At 48.1% G+C, this 17,704-nt stretch overlaps 1 protein-coding gene and 1 long non-coding RNA gene across 14 annotated transcripts in view; one reads left to right on the forward strand and one right to left on the reverse strand.

Annotated features, from left to right (window-relative positions):
- Positions 1 to 17,593, forward strand: part of SALL2 (spalt like transcription factor 2) — a 60,729-nt gene extending 43,136 nt beyond the window's left edge. The window contains exons 1-3 of one of the 8 annotated variants that reach the window (XM_067740903.1): positions 4,159 to 4,560; positions 12,945 to 15,236; positions 15,365 to 15,542. In XM_067740903.1, the coding sequence (XP_067597004.1) occupies positions 4,488 to 4,560; positions 12,945 to 15,236; positions 15,365 to 15,393 (2,394 nt within the window). In that variant the 5' untranslated portion in view covers positions 4,159 to 4,487 and the 3' untranslated portion in view covers positions 15,394 to 15,542. Of the gene's footprint in view, positions 1 to 4,158; positions 4,561 to 12,226; positions 12,553 to 12,811; positions 12,833 to 12,944 lie in introns of those variants that run through there. The other 7 variants (XM_067740914.1, XM_067740877.1, XM_067740925.1 and 4 more) reach the window with 7 other exon arrangements.
- Positions 1 to 17,704, reverse strand: part of LOC137226346 (uncharacterized) — a 68,129-nt gene that overhangs the window by 43,797 nt on the left and 6,628 nt on the right. For 3 of the 6 annotated variants that reach the window (XR_010944316.1, XR_010944322.1, XR_010944319.1), the window contains one exon: positions 152 to 3,467. This is a non-coding gene — a long non-coding RNA (uncharacterized lncRNA). The remainder of the gene's footprint in view (positions 1 to 151; positions 3,468 to 17,704) is intronic. The other 3 variants (XR_010944325.1, XR_010944320.1, XR_010944323.1) reach the window with 3 other exon arrangements.

Consider the following 17,704-nt stretch of genomic DNA (forward strand, 5'->3'; position numbering starts at 1 on the left):
TTGCTTGCCAGTGCTTTCTTATTTAATAAAGTTCTGCAGAGGGTACTTTTCCCTTACCCTTCATTGCCTTAACTCCCTTAATGCTAGCAAGACAAAGAACATGTGGTAGTACATGTGATTATAAGAACCATAATTTGTTGTAGATATTTACTTGTAAGTCTTCACATTTTCTCTGTAAGTTGAAAGTTTGTCATCCTCCAGGTCTGCACCCAGAAAGTGAGGCCTATCGCAGAGGCAGAAATCAGTGGGATGGCAATAAATGGTCACACTGTGGCGAAAAAAACACAGGCTGTCCAATCAGGCAAATTTGGGCAAATTTCAACCTGCTGTTTATCAGCTGTAAGACCTTGAACAAGAAAGCTACTTTGCGTCTCCATGCCTCAGTTTCTTCATTTGTAAAATGGGGTGTTCTGCTTGTCTAAAATGGGGATTATACAATGTTTACCTTGCAAAGTTATTTTAAGGATTAAATGAGACGGTGCAATTAAAGGGCGTAGTAAGCAGAATGCACCCAAGCTATGATTAGCTATGACTAAGGTTATCAATAGAAAGGTTACATGCTTTCTAGACTCCTAGTTTAGTTCTCGTGCAATTAAAATCAAATTCCTCATGGGATTCTAACTTTCAGGAAGGTAGATGAAATGCTTCCACAGTGCCTGCTCCTCTACAAACTAGAAACAGGGTATTGTCTGGAGAGAAGAGGCCTTCAATGAAATGGCAAAGAATTTCCTGGACTCCCACATGACTGTAGTTGTATTGTTAGAGCAAAAGCCATTATGAGTCTAGAAACACTTTCAGTGACTTAAAAGTGTATTACACTCAACAACATCAACAAACATTTGGGCAACAGTAGTATATACATTTGAGAGGCATGTTATTTATTGGGGCCACAGGCTGGGCTCACTTCATGTGTACATGGATTCTGCTGCAACAACACTGCAGACCCCTAAGAATCTAGAGCTTATGGTTTAGAAAGCAACAGTCAAGCTCAATTGTCTCAAACTGCAAAAGGATCATTTAAGAGCTTATTTTTAAATCGTAGGCTCCCCCCCCACCCACCCCGCCAGAGATTGATTAAGTAGATCAGGGGTAGAGGTTAGGAATGCGAATTCTCCGTAAATTCCCCATGTGGTTGATTACCTTGAGTCCAGAGGAGTTACAGAGCTCTGGGAATTAGCATCCCTGACTGGCCCCTCTTCTTTCTCTTCCAAGGATCTCATTCCAGTCACCTACCTTCTCTTTGTTCTTCACAGTTCTGGGCTTCTTTAACTGGAGTGTTATGCTGATATCACAAAACAACACGTAGGAAAATCTCTGAGAGTCAAACATAATGACTGGCTTTCTTCAAAGAGCAACAACATTCAATTATGCTTCAATTTTTTTAAAAAGCAACATCATATCTTTGCTTTTCAGGGACTTATTTTTTTGATACTAACAGTACCTTAACATCCATTTTAACTAATTCAGAGGCAACCTGTGCTCACAAATGAAGGATACAGAGATTATGCTCAAGTGGTCTGGCTTGAAAATTGGCTCCACAATGTAAACACCCAACAGTACTTTAAGCTATTCCTGAAGAGAGGAAAAATTTTAAGTCAATAGGGAAGCCAAAATAGAAAATGTTGATAAAATTAGAAAATATCATAAGGAGGAACCACAAAACCAGAATAAGAAGCCCATCTTCACCACCAACTCCCCCAACCAGAATATCCTCCCCCACTAGAGCCTCTCAGTCTCCCACACATGAGAAGGAACTGGGGACAGGGTGCCAGGATAAGTCCCTTTTTCCCATCCTTTATTATCGTCAACGCCCTTGAGTGCCTCTTCAGCTTTTTTGGGAACTTAAATGCTTAGTTTACGAGGTCAAATGACTATGGAACATTTTCCAAAAATTAAATCACCAATTAAAGAAAGAACAGTGTTTTAATATTCTCTTCTGCTGTTTCTCTCAATCTCTCTCTCTCTCTCATTTCTCTCTCTCCTTTCATTCTCTTGCTCTTTCTCTCCCTCCCTTCTTTTCTCCCTCTCTCTCCCTCTCTCTCCTTCCCCTCCCCTCTCCACTTCACCACACACAGAAACCCCTTTTCAAAGGGGCTTTTTTCCAACTCAGTGAAGTAAAGTCTTTGCCCCTTTGTGGGGAAGGCTCATTAACATTCCCACAGCAGCATCTCTTCAAGGATTTTACTTTTGTAACTCTGTGGGGAGGTCAAGAGGCCACAGTGGAGAGGTAAAAGGAAAAAATGGTAAATGGGGGAGGGCGGAAGAAAGGAGAGGAGGGGAAAGAGCCCTTCCTTTCACAATAAGGCCAGCAAGAAGGAGGGTGGACCAAAGTAGGAAAAGACCAGACAGACAAGACTCAGTAAAGAGATGAATATTGGGCCCCCAGATCTGCCCTTGGAGATCTCCAGATTCCTGAGAAAAGCAGAAAGCTATGTTCCTTCTCTCATTTCTTTTCCTCAAACAGGAAGTACAGATGGAAACAGTGGAATGAAAGAGTGACAAAACCCAGTCTATTCCACTGAGAAATTAGAAGCTTTCCTGGCCCCAGTGTTCCCATTTCCCCTACAATAGCCTAGTGATAACTGCACCTGTCTACCACAGGGAGGTTAACAGGATGAATGAGACAGTGTCAGCAAGAGTTCCAAGGGTTGACCGTGAGGGAGCCACTCAAGGTCATGACCCCAAAGGACTGGGAAAATAATGGAGATTCAGTGAACTCCAAAGCAAAGATCAGAGTGCTTTCCAAATCTCTTCAGATGGTGGTACCTGCTTCATTTATCACCAGCAACCCTCCTACCATCTGTCTCTCTCTCCCTTTCTTAGTATTGCCAAAATAGCCTGGACTTGCGTAAGGGAAGAAATGACGGAAACTTCAAGTTTGCACCCAACACTGAGTGAGCTTTGCTTTGTTATTCTCTGAAGACACAGCCATCAGAGATTTGCATCACTCAACTCCAAAGGGGAAAATCATTCCCACTTTCCTAACAGATGGTGTTTCAGATGCTCTCTTAGCCAGAAGAGTAAAAGATAAATAAGGTTAAAAGAGAGGACCTAGGCATAAAGCTAGAAGATAGGGCATATCTGGATATTCTATGCCCAGGGGTAACAGCAGTACCTTAAATTCAGGGAGGAACAGCAAGGTCAGAAGTTAAAGAACAATAAACCAATCACCCTTAAGTGTGCAAGCTGAACAGGAGAGATCCAGTTGGTTGGTTGCCAAATGATGTATTCTTAAAGGTCAAACTTCACATCCACAAAGAAATTCTTTCCACAGAATCCTTGACAACTGTTTTCAGCCTCTGTGAGAACATATTACAGAGAGTTCCCACATTTACTGGAGAGTCCATTACACGTTAGAAAGTTCCTTTATATTGAGCTGAAAGTGCCTCCTTGTAGCTTCTACTCCGAAGTACCAGAGAACTCATCTATATCATCTTCTCAAAGGTGGCATCCCTCAACCCTGGGAGCTGGACAGGAGTGGGAGAGACAGAAGAGACACTATTTTAAATGAGATTCCTTAAGATCAATCTTTTTTTTTTTTCACACTAGGAGTCTGGTGGCATATTGTACCTTTAACAAGATAGAGGGGGAAAAATGCTAGACTACTGTCAGATACACCTGGCTTGCAGGCCTGTCTCTGTTGCATCATAGCTGTGCAGTCTTGGATAGGTTACTTAACCTCACTGAGCCTTTCGGTTTATCTATAAAGAGGATCATCTATAAACAGGAGTAGTAAAACCTGCTGTGCTAACCTCAAAGTTGTAATACTCAAAATATGTCCTGTACACGAAAATATCCTATAAATTATAAAGAGATCTACATATATTAAGTTATTATTATAATGACCTTTTTTGCTCAATCTTTTTGTCAGCCTTTCACATCCTCATTTTTGACTGGCAGGTAGCTGACTTCTTGGCCTTATAATCAGGATATACCAGAAAGTTCTCATTTCAGCTTATACCTCAGAAGCAGTCCCATCATCAAACAAGGTGGCATAGAATCATGAAATAACCAAAAAGCACTGTGAAGAGCTTAGAAGAAGAGTTAGAAAAACAACCGAGGGACATTTTCTGAACAGGCACAGGGAAAGGCCGGGAGCCTGGGCAGGGAGGAGAGGGTTAAATCCTTTCCTCTGCAGTACAAAAGAAAAGAGTGTGCGGAAAGATTAGGATTTTTGCTTTTACAATGGGAGCTGCAGAAGCGTAGGGAAGAAGCTGAAGAAAAAAAAGGGGGCGTCTCCCCTTTAAAGACTTGCAGAGATTGAGAGAGAAGAGAGAGAGAGAGTCAGGGACAGAGAATCAGAGCGCGCGCGTCTGTCTGTCTGTCTGTCTGTCCCTTGGAAGGGAGAACATCTCTGCTTCACAGTGGTTGGCACTGGGGGAGAGGCATCAGTTGGCTTCAGACCCAAGGGGGAGACCAGACCAGGTCACCCCGGTTAAGACTAAGTGAGAGTTGCCCCTCCCCGTCCCACCTCTCTCCACCCGGGAATGTCTCGGCGAAAGCAGCGGAAACCCCAACAGTTAATCTCGGACTGCGAAGGTCCCAGCGCGTCTGAGAACGGTGGGTGCCGGGGAGGGGTTGGGGGGGCCTTGAGCCCAAGCCTGTGTGGGTCAGGCCAGGGCAAGGGGAGGGCACCCGGGCCATGGGCAAAACCAGGGGGAGAACTTGGTCGCTGGGGGGTTGAAAGAGTTGAGATGCAGCGTGTAAGGAGATGACCTGTGCTGGGGAGAAGCCCCGCTTGGCTTTTCTCAGGGTTGATTATGTTTGTGTTTTCTGTGTTGTTTTTCTCTGGATGAAATGGAGTTTTCAAACTGGCTCTGTTTCCCCACCCAAGAGTTTTCTCCCCAGGTCCCCCCTTTGCTCACTGGTCTTTGTGCCGTTGCTAAGTAACCTCCTCAGACCTGAAGATCGTCTCTTAGGGGTGGGATTTTCCCCCCTTTTCTTTCTGGAGAGTTGGGTTGCAAGAGAATGAATTGGATAAACGTGAAGGGTCCCCTGAGGGAGAAGAGAAAAAAGTTTCTCATTGTTGGGCTGAGCAGAGAACAGATCAGAGCTCCCAGAGGGAGAGAGCTAATGTCGGTCAGATGCAGCCTGGTTTGGGGTGTGTATCTGTGTCACCTGGAGTAGAGGCTAGAGGAAAGTTCTGGATGAGGGGCTTAGGTTTGTGTTTCAAGGAAAGCCAAGCTAAAAAAAGTGTATGAGTTAACATACTTGTTGATACATGCATATCATTTTATGGGGATATGATCATTTGTTTAAGTAACAGATTTTCTTTATGAGGGGGGGAAATTTCATGTATTCTTATAACATTCCAGTAAGTAAGAGGCAGCCAACAGAGCAACTAAGGTATTGAGAGGTGACATTGCCCCAAGTCTCAGAAACAGAGGTACAGTCAGGTCAGAAACCTAGATTTCATGACATTTAGGGTTAGTGGTGCTCACTCCACCTAAACTAGGGTTTTCCAAGCTTGCTTGCTTGTGGGTAGATCTGGGCTAGAGTCTGGGAATCTGTATCTTTGCAAATGTCCAGGTAATTCTTAGGCTCGAGCAAGTTTGGGACAATCTAGTATGGCTACATATGTTCACACTGTGAAAGTCTGAAAGTCCTGGCTCAGGGATAAACTATTTATTTAGCAAACAGTTGATTCACCCAACAATGCAGTGTAGGATTAAGCACACAAGTGTTCTGAAGGCAGACTTTCAGGATTCAAATCCTGGCTCTACCACTTGGTTAGCTGTGCGACCTTGTTGGTTTACTTTGCCTTTCTATGCCTCAGTTTCCTCATCTGTAAAATAGGGATGAATATACTAGCTACCTCATTAGGTTACTGAGGTAATACATGTTAATACACTTGGAAAAATAACTAGCATAAATAAGTGCTTAATACATGTGGCACAGTCCCTAGCATAAATAAGTACTTAATATGTATTATTTTTTTAAAGACTTTTTTGATGTGGACCATTTTTAAAGTCTTTATTGAATTTGTTACAATACTGCTTCTGTTCTATGTTTTGGTTTTTTGGCCGTGAGGCATGTGGGATCTTAGCTCCCCGACTAGGGATCGAATCTGCGCCCCCTGCATTGGAAGGCAAAGTCTTAACCACTGGACTGCCAGGGAAGTCTATTATTATTATTATTATTATTATTATATGTGAGTACAGTGCACTTCCTGTAAGTGCTGAAATATGACCAAAGCTCGGGAGCCTCTTGGTGAACTTCAGCATTTCTTTATGAGATGTGTGCCATGAAAAGCTCTAGGATAATGTATTTGTAGTAGCTAAAACTAAAACATGGATTAAATTTACCTTTCCACCTGTTGTAAAAAAGGACTTGAGATCAAATCAGTTCACAACATGCTACGGAACAACCTTAACAGACATATTGTTTTGGGTAGAACACATACCCCTCAAGTCAGTGCTTTACTGGGATCCCACTGTGCCAATATTAAGAGGTGGCATGCTGGTGGCATCCTTCCCTCCTGGGACACGTTAGCCCCCCTTAATGCTGCTGCAGGCCGGATGTTTCCTCCTCCTGCTCTACAGGAGACTTCCCCCAGAGCCTCAGAGTTGCCTTACAGTCCTGCTCCCCTGCTGGTTAGATTGTGGAACAATGCTGAATCCCCTCCAACCCAGAGGCATCCTCTCCTCTCCCCCCCATCCTCTCTTCTTCCCACATCCTCAGTTCACCCATTCCCTATACCGCTGCTGAGGAAGAATCTGGGAGGGAGTCACAAGAAATCGTTCACAACTGCCCTAAGGGGATTCTCCAGCCCCTTGAACTATAGCTCCCACTTGTGGCTGTGAACACTTGGGGCCACGGGGATGCTGCTGCAAAACCGTCCCCATAGAAACAGTGCAGGCTTGAACTCACTGGCAGCAACAAATTTCAGTTGAAATTTTGCCTTTGAGCCATAAAAGTTGAAAACATAAATGTTAAGGAGCAAGGAAGCAGTAGTAACCTTAAGAAAGATCTGCCTTCAGAATTCTCCTGAGAGACTGAAAGATCCTTGGGCTACTTGTATGACTTGGCGTGTCACTGGGTCTCATTTGTAAGATGAGGTGGCTAATATGAAAATCTAAATTCCTTCCTGCTTTTATAAGATATATAGATAGGGTTTCTATTCATTTATGTGATCTTCAGGCTCCTGAGTTTTCGTTCCGCCCCAGGGACTGTTTCTTGTTCTGCATGCCCCAAAATTAGGTAGGGAGGGCTCTGGTTCGGGGGCTCTTACACATGTCCTTTTACAGGTATACCTGTGGAACTATGGGCATCATCATGACCATCTGCAGACATTTATTTAGTAAGCTAGGGTGCCACTAAGGTTTTCAAGAGTCTTTGCCTTCTTTTAAGCAATGTTTACCATATGTGACAAGCAAATGCTGAGCCTTTGTTGCACATTTTAAAAGCCTCATCTCTGCAGTGACCTAAGATATCACCAAGGCACAGTCTGAAAAACCTGTTTTCCCACCCTGTTTCTGCTCAGCTTCCCTGACCAGAACACCAAAACCTACCAGAATAGTTATTGCACATAAGTGATGAGAGGGAAATAGTCTATTTGCTTAAAAACTCTGGAGAGAAAAAAAAATTTCTGTCTCCCCTACAGAGTCTAGAAATCTGGATTAGAGAACATAAGCGATGTGAATTGGGAAAATGTAAACTAGTACATCTGGGAAATAAAGGAAACGATCAGAAACCCAGATATTTAGTGAGAAGGAGAAACCAGGACAACAGCCAAACAGACCTAGGGGGAGAAATGGCAGTTGGCAGACAGCAAGAGCAGCAAAAGGGGAAGGAAGGCAAAAATAGAGTTTTGAGGGTTCTGTTCTCTTTAGAACTGGAGGTAGAGAGCATCGCCTCTCAGGGTATTGATCCCTGAGCCTTTCAGCCCTAGGGACTCCTGGGTGAAAAAGAAAACATTTCTGAGTAGATAGAAAGTAACTCAGGGAGGGTGCAACAGAGCACTGGATAAGGAAGCAGAAAACCTGGTTTTCAATCCAGCTTGTACCTTGAAGCTTTGTGACCTTGGGCAGGCCCATTCTTCTGCCAGGGCTTCAGCTTTTAGACTTGAAATAATAATACTCATTGCTACTATTTGCAGAGCATTTACTATTTGTCAGGTACTATGCTAGGCCCTTTATATATTTCCTCTTGTTTATTCCTCCCAACTCTGCTATTATTACCTCCATTAAACTTTTTAAAATTTACGGTAAAATATACATAATAGAATTTATCATTTTTAAGCATACAATTCAGTGGCATTAAGTATATTCACAATGTTGTGCAGCCATCCCCACCATCCATCTCCAGAACTCTTTCATCTTGCAAAACTGAAACTCTATACCCATTAAACAAGAACTCCCCATTCCCTTCACCCAACACTCCCAGCCCCTGGAAATCACCATTCTACTTTCTGTCTCTTTCTGTGAATTTACCAATTCTAGAGACCTCATATAATGGACTGATACAATATTTGTCCTTTTGCGTCTGGCTTATTTCACTTAGCATAATGTTTTCAAGGCTCACCCATGTTGTAGCATGTATAAGAATTTCATTCCTTTTTGTGGCTATACCCCCATTTTTAAAAGAAATGCAAGTCTTAGAGAAATTAAGAAACTTTCCCAAGGTCACAAAGATTAGAAAGTGCTGGGACGTTAACCCAAGTCTGATTCAGAGCTGGCACTCTCAATCACTGTGCTTAATGAGAGGTCATATCTCTAAAGTCCCTTCCAGCTCCAAAATGGTATGAATTCCAAGTGCCATTCATACCAAGTGCCGAGTCCTTTGATATCAGAAAAACGTCCTTAAAAAAAAACCACCCTTTTTTGTGTTTGATCTAAGATATTCCTATTCTGGAAACAAATATATTTTTCTCACTTAGCACCAGATGTATAAATCTTTGTGCCTGTTTGTCCACTGTGTTGCACAGGCCAAGGGTGCATTTACTAGGTGTGGGTAGCAAAGGAGTATGTGTATGTATTTAGGAGAGAGGAGTAAGGAAGAGAAGATGAGACATTCTCCTTCAGAAGTTATCTATGCAGCAGTTACAGAATCAACTCATAATTGTGGACACTACCAATCTGTGTTGGTCCAACATTAAGTTTAGGCAGGGGCTTACATAGCGTGCTTGTTTCTTTAACGGCTGGATGATGCTTGAACTCTGTGTAGAACAAAGCCTTTCATTTTACAATTGGAAGTATGGCTCAAGATGCACATACCCTGGGAAGGGCAATACAGTCACTTAAATTCATAGACAGGTGTATATCATGTCAAATTCTGCTCCTGAAAGCAGGATACAAGAGAGGCAAAGTGTGGCTGTGGTCAGAGTAGAGAGGCAACCCGATGGGAAGATTTTGCATTGAGCAACTCATTTTGCCTACATCCTAATTTTGGCCGAGTTGAGCACAGGTAAGATTTGTGAGGAGCAGGGTGGAAGGTTTGATGGGGAGGACACGCCTCTGATGTGTACTGTGGGTCTCATCCTTGGTTGTACATCAGAATCACTTGCGGAGCTTTACAAACACTGATGCCTAGATCCCACCCTCAGGGAATCTGAATTAATTGGTCTAGGGTACGGCCTGGCCATTGGGATTTTTAAAAGCTCTCGCAGTAATTCTCATGGGCAGCAAAGTTTGAGAACCCGTGTTCAGCTCTACCACCCTGCTACCCACCAATTTTCCTCCGTTCTCCCAGCCATCCTCTCCCGTTTAATGAGTTACCAGGTTTAGAGAGTCACTTAGTTTCCTTTTTCCTTGTCGTTTCAGCTCTTCATAAATTTAAACAAGCATGTCCCTGTCTCAGTCCTATGTCCACCCCAGACTTTACATGTGACCCAGGATAGCTTACCTCACCTTATCTGCTATCTAGGGACACCATTACCAGCTTAGTTTATTCCTGTGTTTATGACTTCATTCGTGTCTGCCTAAGAATCCTGCCCCCCTTTTCAGGATAGGCAGTGAGTGCAAAGTGCTGAGAAATAGAGGCTTCCTCTTACAGGTGGCTGTTGATCCCTCACCTTTCACCAGGGACTGAATTTACCTTAAAGAAGAGCCCAGATCAAATTACGCATCAGAAAGCAAGTTTCATTAAAGAGCAAGAAAGGGGACAGTGTTTCCCAGGAGAAGATGAAAAGAAAAGGATTTCTTTTCTTGTCGGAAGACTTGACAAAACAGCAACTTGATATCAAATGTTCAATGCTAATTAACAAATGCTCAGTAGAAAGCTTCCATCTGATTCCCTCTCTGTTACTGAGGCCAGAGAGCAAATGGCAGGTAGAAGCTACACAGGGCCCTTTCTCTAGCTTAGGGAAGCCACACAATGTTGATGTGCTTGGGAAAGCACTGGACAGGAGTCAAAAGTCTGAATGCTTGCTTCACTGAATTACTGTGTGAACTTGGAAGAGTCACTTAACCTCTCCAAGCTTCCATTTTCTTATCTGTAAAAATAGACAACATTGCATTAACCTGTGACTTGCCATATTGAAATAGAACCCCCTCTCCCTCATTGTCAGGGTCAGGCCTGGAAGCATGTAGCTCATCTGTTTCAGAGCCATTGTCCACAGTGTTAAGGCCCTTGTGATTATCTGAAGTTTCAAAACATAATTCAGTACAATGTTTTCAATGAAAGTGGACGTTACTAATATTACATTGTTTCAGCTCCCCCCAAAAAAGACTTCCTACCCTTGATATATGCCAATTATATCAGCCTCAGAAATTAATAAGATTGCTAATTCCCTGGCGGTCCAGTGGTTAGGACTCCAGGCTTACACTGCTGAGGGCCTGGATTCGGGGAACTAAGGTCCTGTGCAAGCTGTGCGGCTTGGCCATAAATAAATAAATAAATAAGAAATTAATAGGCAACATGAAAACAGATCTAATTTTAATATATATGTATTTTATTTTGATTGTTTTGCCACTGACAATATAAATTCTCTAATTCATAATATTTGGGACTCCTCCCAAAGTTTAAAGTCTCATATATACATGTTGTTATTATTTTATACATATTATTTTATCCCCACAATATTTCTCTGATGAAGATAGCACAGCTACAACATTACCACTTTACAAAAAAGGAAATGGGGGCATAGCATGGTGTGACTGACCACCACGCCTCAATTTATCAGCCAGACAAGATTGGAACTGGGATTAGAACAATGTGGATTTACTGATGCCTTTGGCAAACCACAAAACTAAGGACTTGTGGTCATTTCCTGTAAGTAAGATAAGCTCTTTTAAGGAAGTGGGAAACCCATTAAGACTCATTTCAAGGTAGAAAGGGAATGCAGAGTACCTGGTCCAGGAGGCATCTTATCCCTACTTATCCTCTCCCTGAATAGGAGGCCACCTCTGTGCTGGTGAGCAGGTGTTAAGTCATTCCTAGGCATTCAAGCCAGGTTGGGGCTAAAAGGGGCTTTAGGCACTGAGAGGCTGCTTGGTAACTCCCTCCTACTGCATTTTCCCCATTGTTTCAGGAGAAGCTCCCCTCCCCCCAGGTTAGAGCTAGGTAGGCCTCGGCAGGCTGGCATCTCCCCAAACCCAGCTGTCCTCAGTAGTGGCTGTGTTGGCAGAGAAAGACAACGGAAGAAGAAGGGTAGAGAAGAGGGTACTAAATAGGAGATGGCCCCTTAAATAAGCATGAACTCTCTAAATTAGGTGTGGGCTGGGTGACCTGTGGAGTAACTCGCATTCAGCTATTATTCTGGGGGAGGAGGGGCGGGGAGTAAAGGGGCTTAGTGTTACGCAGAGAGGAGTCCTGAAACGACTTCCTTGGAAATTCTACCTCGGGGCCTCCCACCCTGAGAAACTTCTTTTGTGGATGGGGTGGGGGTAGGGTGGGAATGGAGGTCAGGAAAACAGGACAAAACTTGGGGTATCTTGGGGGCACCAGATTATGTGTGTGTAGGTAAGGGGTAGGTGTGCTGGGATTCCCCCTCCCGCTCTGGCCCTCAGACCACCCTCTCTGGAGCCCACGTTTTCCAGGCTCAGCGGATCCTTTATCCAAAGGAAAATAAGAGAAGCCTGTCGCTTTGCTCTGTTGAGCAAGGCTGTGTTTCCTACTGTGCCCCCTTGAGCTTGCTGGGGGATTGGGGGGGAGAGGGGGCAGGTCTGGGCAAGGACATCCGGAGATGGGGGGAGCTGGCAGAGGGTAAGGAAAGGTGGACCCCCGCCATGCCCCACAGCACCTGTCACTGAGCCTCCGGAAACCCTCCCGGGCTCTGGGCTCTGGGCTCGCTCCCCTCCCTCCCCAGCAGCTCCTCCCCCATCTCCCCTCTCCCAGCTTTCTCGTTCCAGCTCCTCCCCTCCTCCGCGACTCCTCGCTCCCCTCCCCCTCCTCCGCCGCTCCCTGCCCCCGCCGCCGATCTCCATCTCCGCAGTCTGGGCCGCTGGGTGCAGAAGCTGCCGCAGCCCCGGCGGCCAGTGCCGCCTCCCCCAATCCGGATACCCATTGTCTCCCACTCCACCTGGCCCTCCACCTCCCACACAACCATGGCGCACGAAGCCGGGAGGAGCTCTCGTCTCGGGGGGCCCTGCGGGGAGCCGGCGGAGCTTGGAGGTGCGGTAGGGCCCGGCCCGGGCAGGGGTAGGGGTGGAGGGGACGCGGGGGGCGGGGAGAGGACTTTCGGTGGACGAGATAGAAGGCACGATTCTCTCCACAGGACCCGGTACTCACACCCAGTCCTTGCGCCCGCCAGTGGCCCGGGGGGGGGGGTGGTGGAGGGGGGGAGTAGCTTGTGCATGCCCGCTTCCCCTCCCTCCTGGCCCCCAGTGCTGGCGAGTCTCCTGTCCAGGCGGGACAGCACTGAGCTCTAGCCTCCTGCACGGCCAGCCGGATGGTGAGCTCATCTCCCCACCCCCACTAGCGGTTACTGGGCTCGTTGTTAATTACAGCCTCTGCATACCCATCCGAACCGCACCACCCACGCTCTTTCCTTGTCTTCTTCCCAGGTGATGCTAGCGAGGAGGACCACCCCCAAGTCTGTGCCAAGTGCTGCGCACAATTCACTGACCCAGCCGAATTCCTCGCCCACCAGAATGCATGTTCTCCTGACCCCCCTGTAATGGTGATAATTGGGGGCCAGGAGAACCCCAACAACTCTTCGACCTCTTCTGAACCCCGGCCTGAGGGCCACAGCAGTCCCCAGGTCATGGAGGCCGAGCAGAGCAACCCGTCGGATTCCGGGTCCTCTGTACCCACAGATCCCACCTGGGGCCCAGAGCGGAGGGGAGAGGAGTCTTCGGGGCACTTTCTCGTAGCTGCTACAGGTACAGCAGCTGGGGGAGGTGGGGGCCTGATCTTGGCCAGCCCTAAGCTAGGAGCAACTCCATTACCTCCAGAATCCACTCCTGCACCACCACCCCCTCCACCTCCTCCTCCGCCCCCAGGTGTAGGCAGCGGCCACTTGAACATCCCTCTGATCTTGGAAGAGCTCCGGGTACTGCAGCAGCGGCAGATCCATCAGATGCAGATGACTGAGCAAATCTGCCGGCAGGTGCTGCTGCTTGGCTCCTTAGGCCAGACAGTGGGCACCCCTTCCAGCCCCTCCGAGTTACCTGGGACAGCCGCCGTCTCCTCCACCAAGCCTTTGCTCCCCCTCTTCAGCCCCATCAAGCCTGTCCAAACTGGCAAGACACTGGCGCCTTCCTCCACCTCCTCTTCCTCAGGGGCGGAAACACCCAAGCAGGCTTTCTTCCACCTTTATCATCCCCTGGGGTCACAGCACCCTTTTGCTGCCGGAGGGGTCGGGCGAAGCCACAAACCCACCCCTGCCCCCTCCCCGGCCCTGCCAGGCAGCACAGATCAGCTGATTGCCTCGCCTCATCTGGCATTCCCAGGCACCACGGGACTACTGGCAGCACAGTGTCTTGGGGCAGCCCGGGGCCTCGAGGCTACTGCCTCCCCAGGGCTCCTGAAGCCAAAGAATGGAGGTGGTGAGCTGGGCTATGGGGAATTGATGGGTCCCTTGGAGAAGCCTGGTGGACGGCACAAATGCCGCTTCTGTGCCAAAGTATTTGGCAGTGACAGTGCCCTGCAGATCCACCTGCGTTCCCACACAGGTGAGAGGCCCTATAAGTGTAATGTCTGTGGCAACCGCTTTACCACGCGTGGCAACCTCAAAGTGCATTTCCACCGGCATCGGGAGAAGTACCCGCACGTGCAGATGAACCCTCACCCGGTACCAGAGCATCTGGACTACGTCATCACCAGCAGCGGCCTGCCCTATGGTATGTCCGTGCCACCAGAGAAGGCCGAGGAGGAGGCGGCCATGCCAGGTGGTGGTGTGGAACGCAAGCCTCTGGTGGCCTCCACCACGGCACTCAGTGCCACAGAGAGCCTGACGCTGCTCTCCACCGGGGCAGGCACAGCCACGGCTCCTGCGCTCCCTGCTTTCAATAAGTTCGTGCTCATGAAAGCGGTAGAGCCAAAGAGTAAAGCTGATGAAAACACCCCACCCGGGAGCGAGGGCTCAGCCATCGCCGGGGTGGCGGAAAGTGGCACAGCAACCCGCATGCAGCTAAGTAAGCTGGTGACTTCACTACCCAGCTGGGCCCTGCTTACCAACCACTTTAAGTCCACTGGTAGCTTCCCCTTTCCTTATGTGCTAGAGCCCTTGGGGGCTTCACCCTCCGAGACCTCCAAGCTGCAGCAACTGGTAGAGAAGATTGACCGTCAAGGAGCCGTGGCAGTGGCCTCTACTGCTTCGGGAGCCTCCACAACCTCTGCCCCTGCAACTTCATCCTCAGCCTCATCGGGACCTAACCAGTGTGTCATTTGCCTTCGGGTGCTGAGCTGTCCTCGAGCGCTGCGCCTGCATTACGGCCAACATGGAGGTGAGCGGCCCTTTAAATGCAAAGTGTGTGGCAGAGCTTTCTCTACCCGGGGCAACCTGCGTGCACATTTCGTGGGCCACAAGGCTAGTCCAGCTGCCCGGGCCCAGAACTCCTGCCCCATTTGCCAGAAGAAGTTCACCAATGCTGTTACTCTGCAGCAGCATGTTCGGATGCACCTGGGGGGCCAGATCCCCAACGGTGGTACCACGCTCCCTGAAGGTGGGGGAACTGCCCAGGAGAACGGCCCTGAGCAGTCTGCAGTCTCAGGGGCGGGGAGCTTCCCCCAGCAGCCATCCCAGCAGCCATCCCCAGAAGAGGAGTTGTCCGAAGAGGAAGAAGAGGACGAAGAAGAAGAGGAAGACGTGACTGATGAAGATTCCCTGGCAGGGAGAGGCTCCGAGAGTGGAGGTGAGAAGGCGATATCAGTGCGTGGTGATTCAGAAGAGGCCTCCGGGGCAGAGGAGGAAGTGGGAACTGTGGTGGCAGTGGCCACAGCTGGGAAGGAGATGGACAGTAATGAGAAAACGATTCAACAGCCTTCTCTGCCGCCGCCGCCGCCGCCTGACAGCCTGGATCGAACGCAGCCAGTGGAGCAGGGCGGCAGTGATGTTGCAGGAGGCACAGAAGAGGGGGGCAAACCGGAGAGGAGCGCCAGCCCCGTGTCAGCGTTGGCCCTAGAAGGGGAAGGCAGCAGCCCCACCTTGGTGGAGGAGCTGAGCCTGCAGGAAGCGATGAGAAAGGAGCCCGGAGAGAGCAGTAGCAGAAAGGCCTGTGAGGTGTGTGGCCAGACCTTTCCCACCCAGGCAGCTCTGGAGGAGCATCAGAAGACCCACCCCAAGGAGGGGCCGCTCTTCACTTGTGTTTTCTGCAGGCAGGGCTTTCTCGAACGGGCTACCCTCAAGAAGCATATGCTGCTGGCTCACCACCAGGTACAGCCCTTTGCCCCCCACGGCCCTCAGAATATTGCTGCTCTTTCCTTGGTCCCTGGCTGCTCATCCTCCATCACTTCCCCAGGGCTCTCCCCCTTTCCCCGAAAAGATGACCCCACGATCCCATGAGCCTGTTTTTCTGAACCTGCTGCCCCTTGACCCCGGGGGCAGAAACTGAGAGCTCTGTAGAAGGACCTCCAAGATCTGTGAGCCCTTATTTGTCTATTTCTCTGAGTTCTTATATGATGTGTCCCTAGTGGCTTTTCTCTAATCCCTGAGCTTTGAAATCCTTGTGCTTACAGGGGGGTGGCCCCCTGAGAAACTTTTCTTTCCTCTTCATTCATTGTACCTGAGGAAAATAGATTCTCTACAGCTTTCACATTCCCAAGAAGAACCCTCTCCACCCTCCCTGGGAATGACCCTTCTACCCTCTCCTCTCCCTTTCCCTGTGGCAGGTGCATCTGAGCACCCACATTTGGAATTATAGCCCAGCCCGAAGGGGCCAGCAGCTGTCCCTGGAGGGCCTAGGGCCACTCCTCTCTGGTGACCAGGTCAACCTGCAGGACTTCTTGTCCCAGGGCATTCCTGCCCAGCTGGTGAGGGTGGGCTCCCTGTCTTGCTGAAACCAGGACACGGCTTTACTGTCAAGTGACCTGCCCACCAGGCCCCAGATTTCCAGCTCCATCTCCATCTCCATCTCCACTACCCCTTCAGGCCCCACACCACCAGTGCTGTTTGGCCCAGGAACTGTGGCTGAGAAGTTGCCTCCAGCAATGGGATCCAGAGAAGCCAAGGAAAAGAGATTCCCCCCTCCTTTTCTTTTGGCCTCTGGCATCCAAGACAGTGCCTGAGAAAGCCCGTCATAGCAGAGAAGCAGCAAACTGTACATTTCTTCTCCTTCCCCCTGCTCCAGAAGGTGCCGACAATGAAGATGCAACAATGTCAGTATCTGGTGGCTCCGCCCCAGGGTGTAGGGAGAAACGAAGGGCATAGGACACTCTTCCCAGTAGTAAGGCACTAATGTGCCTTCCTCACGTTAAGGCAAAGGTGTTGGCTGGTTAATATGCCAAGATATTTTGAGCTTGTCGTATCTTTCATCCTTGCCTCTGAGTTAGGAAACAAGTGGATTTCTTGCTGAGAGGTCTCCCATGGGATGGATATTTTGGGGAAGGAAAGGTGAAGTTCGTATCTTTAACAAGCATTGTTGATGAGGGTTAGCTGAAGGAATAATGGAGCGTTTAGGAGTGTTGCTAAAGCATAGGGCTTGCTGAGAACCTATGTGATTAAGAAAGGGGTGTGATATAAGGGAGGGGACCTCAAACTCTTAATTGGATGGGTTGATGGGTCTCATGAATGTTCTTTTGAACTAATGGTGACTTTAGTGTGCAGCAATGCACCATGGATCATGGGGGATTTCCTAGCACTAGTGTGCTTCTAGTTTTAGATAACTCCCTCCGCTATTCCCTGGCCCCTTGTATTTTCCTCATCTTCCTCTTTCAAGGTCCACTTCCTTCCCATTTTGCTTGTCCACGGACCGGGGCTTATGTCTTTGCCACTGTCTGGTTCTTAGAGTCCCAGACTTTGGGAGATGAGCCCTACGTGCTGTCCTCCCTGCCTCTCCGTTTTGTAATGAGATGTAGTATTTACTTTTAACATAGGCTCATTTGGAACCGGAGTTCTGAGGAGGAGGGAGTGAGGGTTCTGCTATTGACTGACTTGAGTGATGGCTCCTCCTCCAAAGGTGTAGGCTCCAGTTTCCTAACATAGTAAAATGTGAAGAGCAGACAACGGAGATGTTAGTGTCTTTCCCTTTTCATTAAAGGTGTTTTAACCAAATATTTGTGTGTTTCTCCTTATTTCATTTCAACAGCCAGCTGGGGTGTGATATGAGCATTCCCTAACATTGAGATTCCCTTCCCACCTACGTCTCCTGCCAAAGCTGAACAT

This window comes from Pseudorca crassidens, chromosome 1 (genome assembly GCF_039906515.1).
Source record: "Pseudorca crassidens isolate mPseCra1 chromosome 1, mPseCra1.hap1, whole genome shotgun sequence".
In the NCBI taxonomy this organism is placed as follows: domain Eukaryota; kingdom Metazoa; phylum Chordata; class Mammalia; order Artiodactyla; family Delphinidae; genus Pseudorca; species Pseudorca crassidens.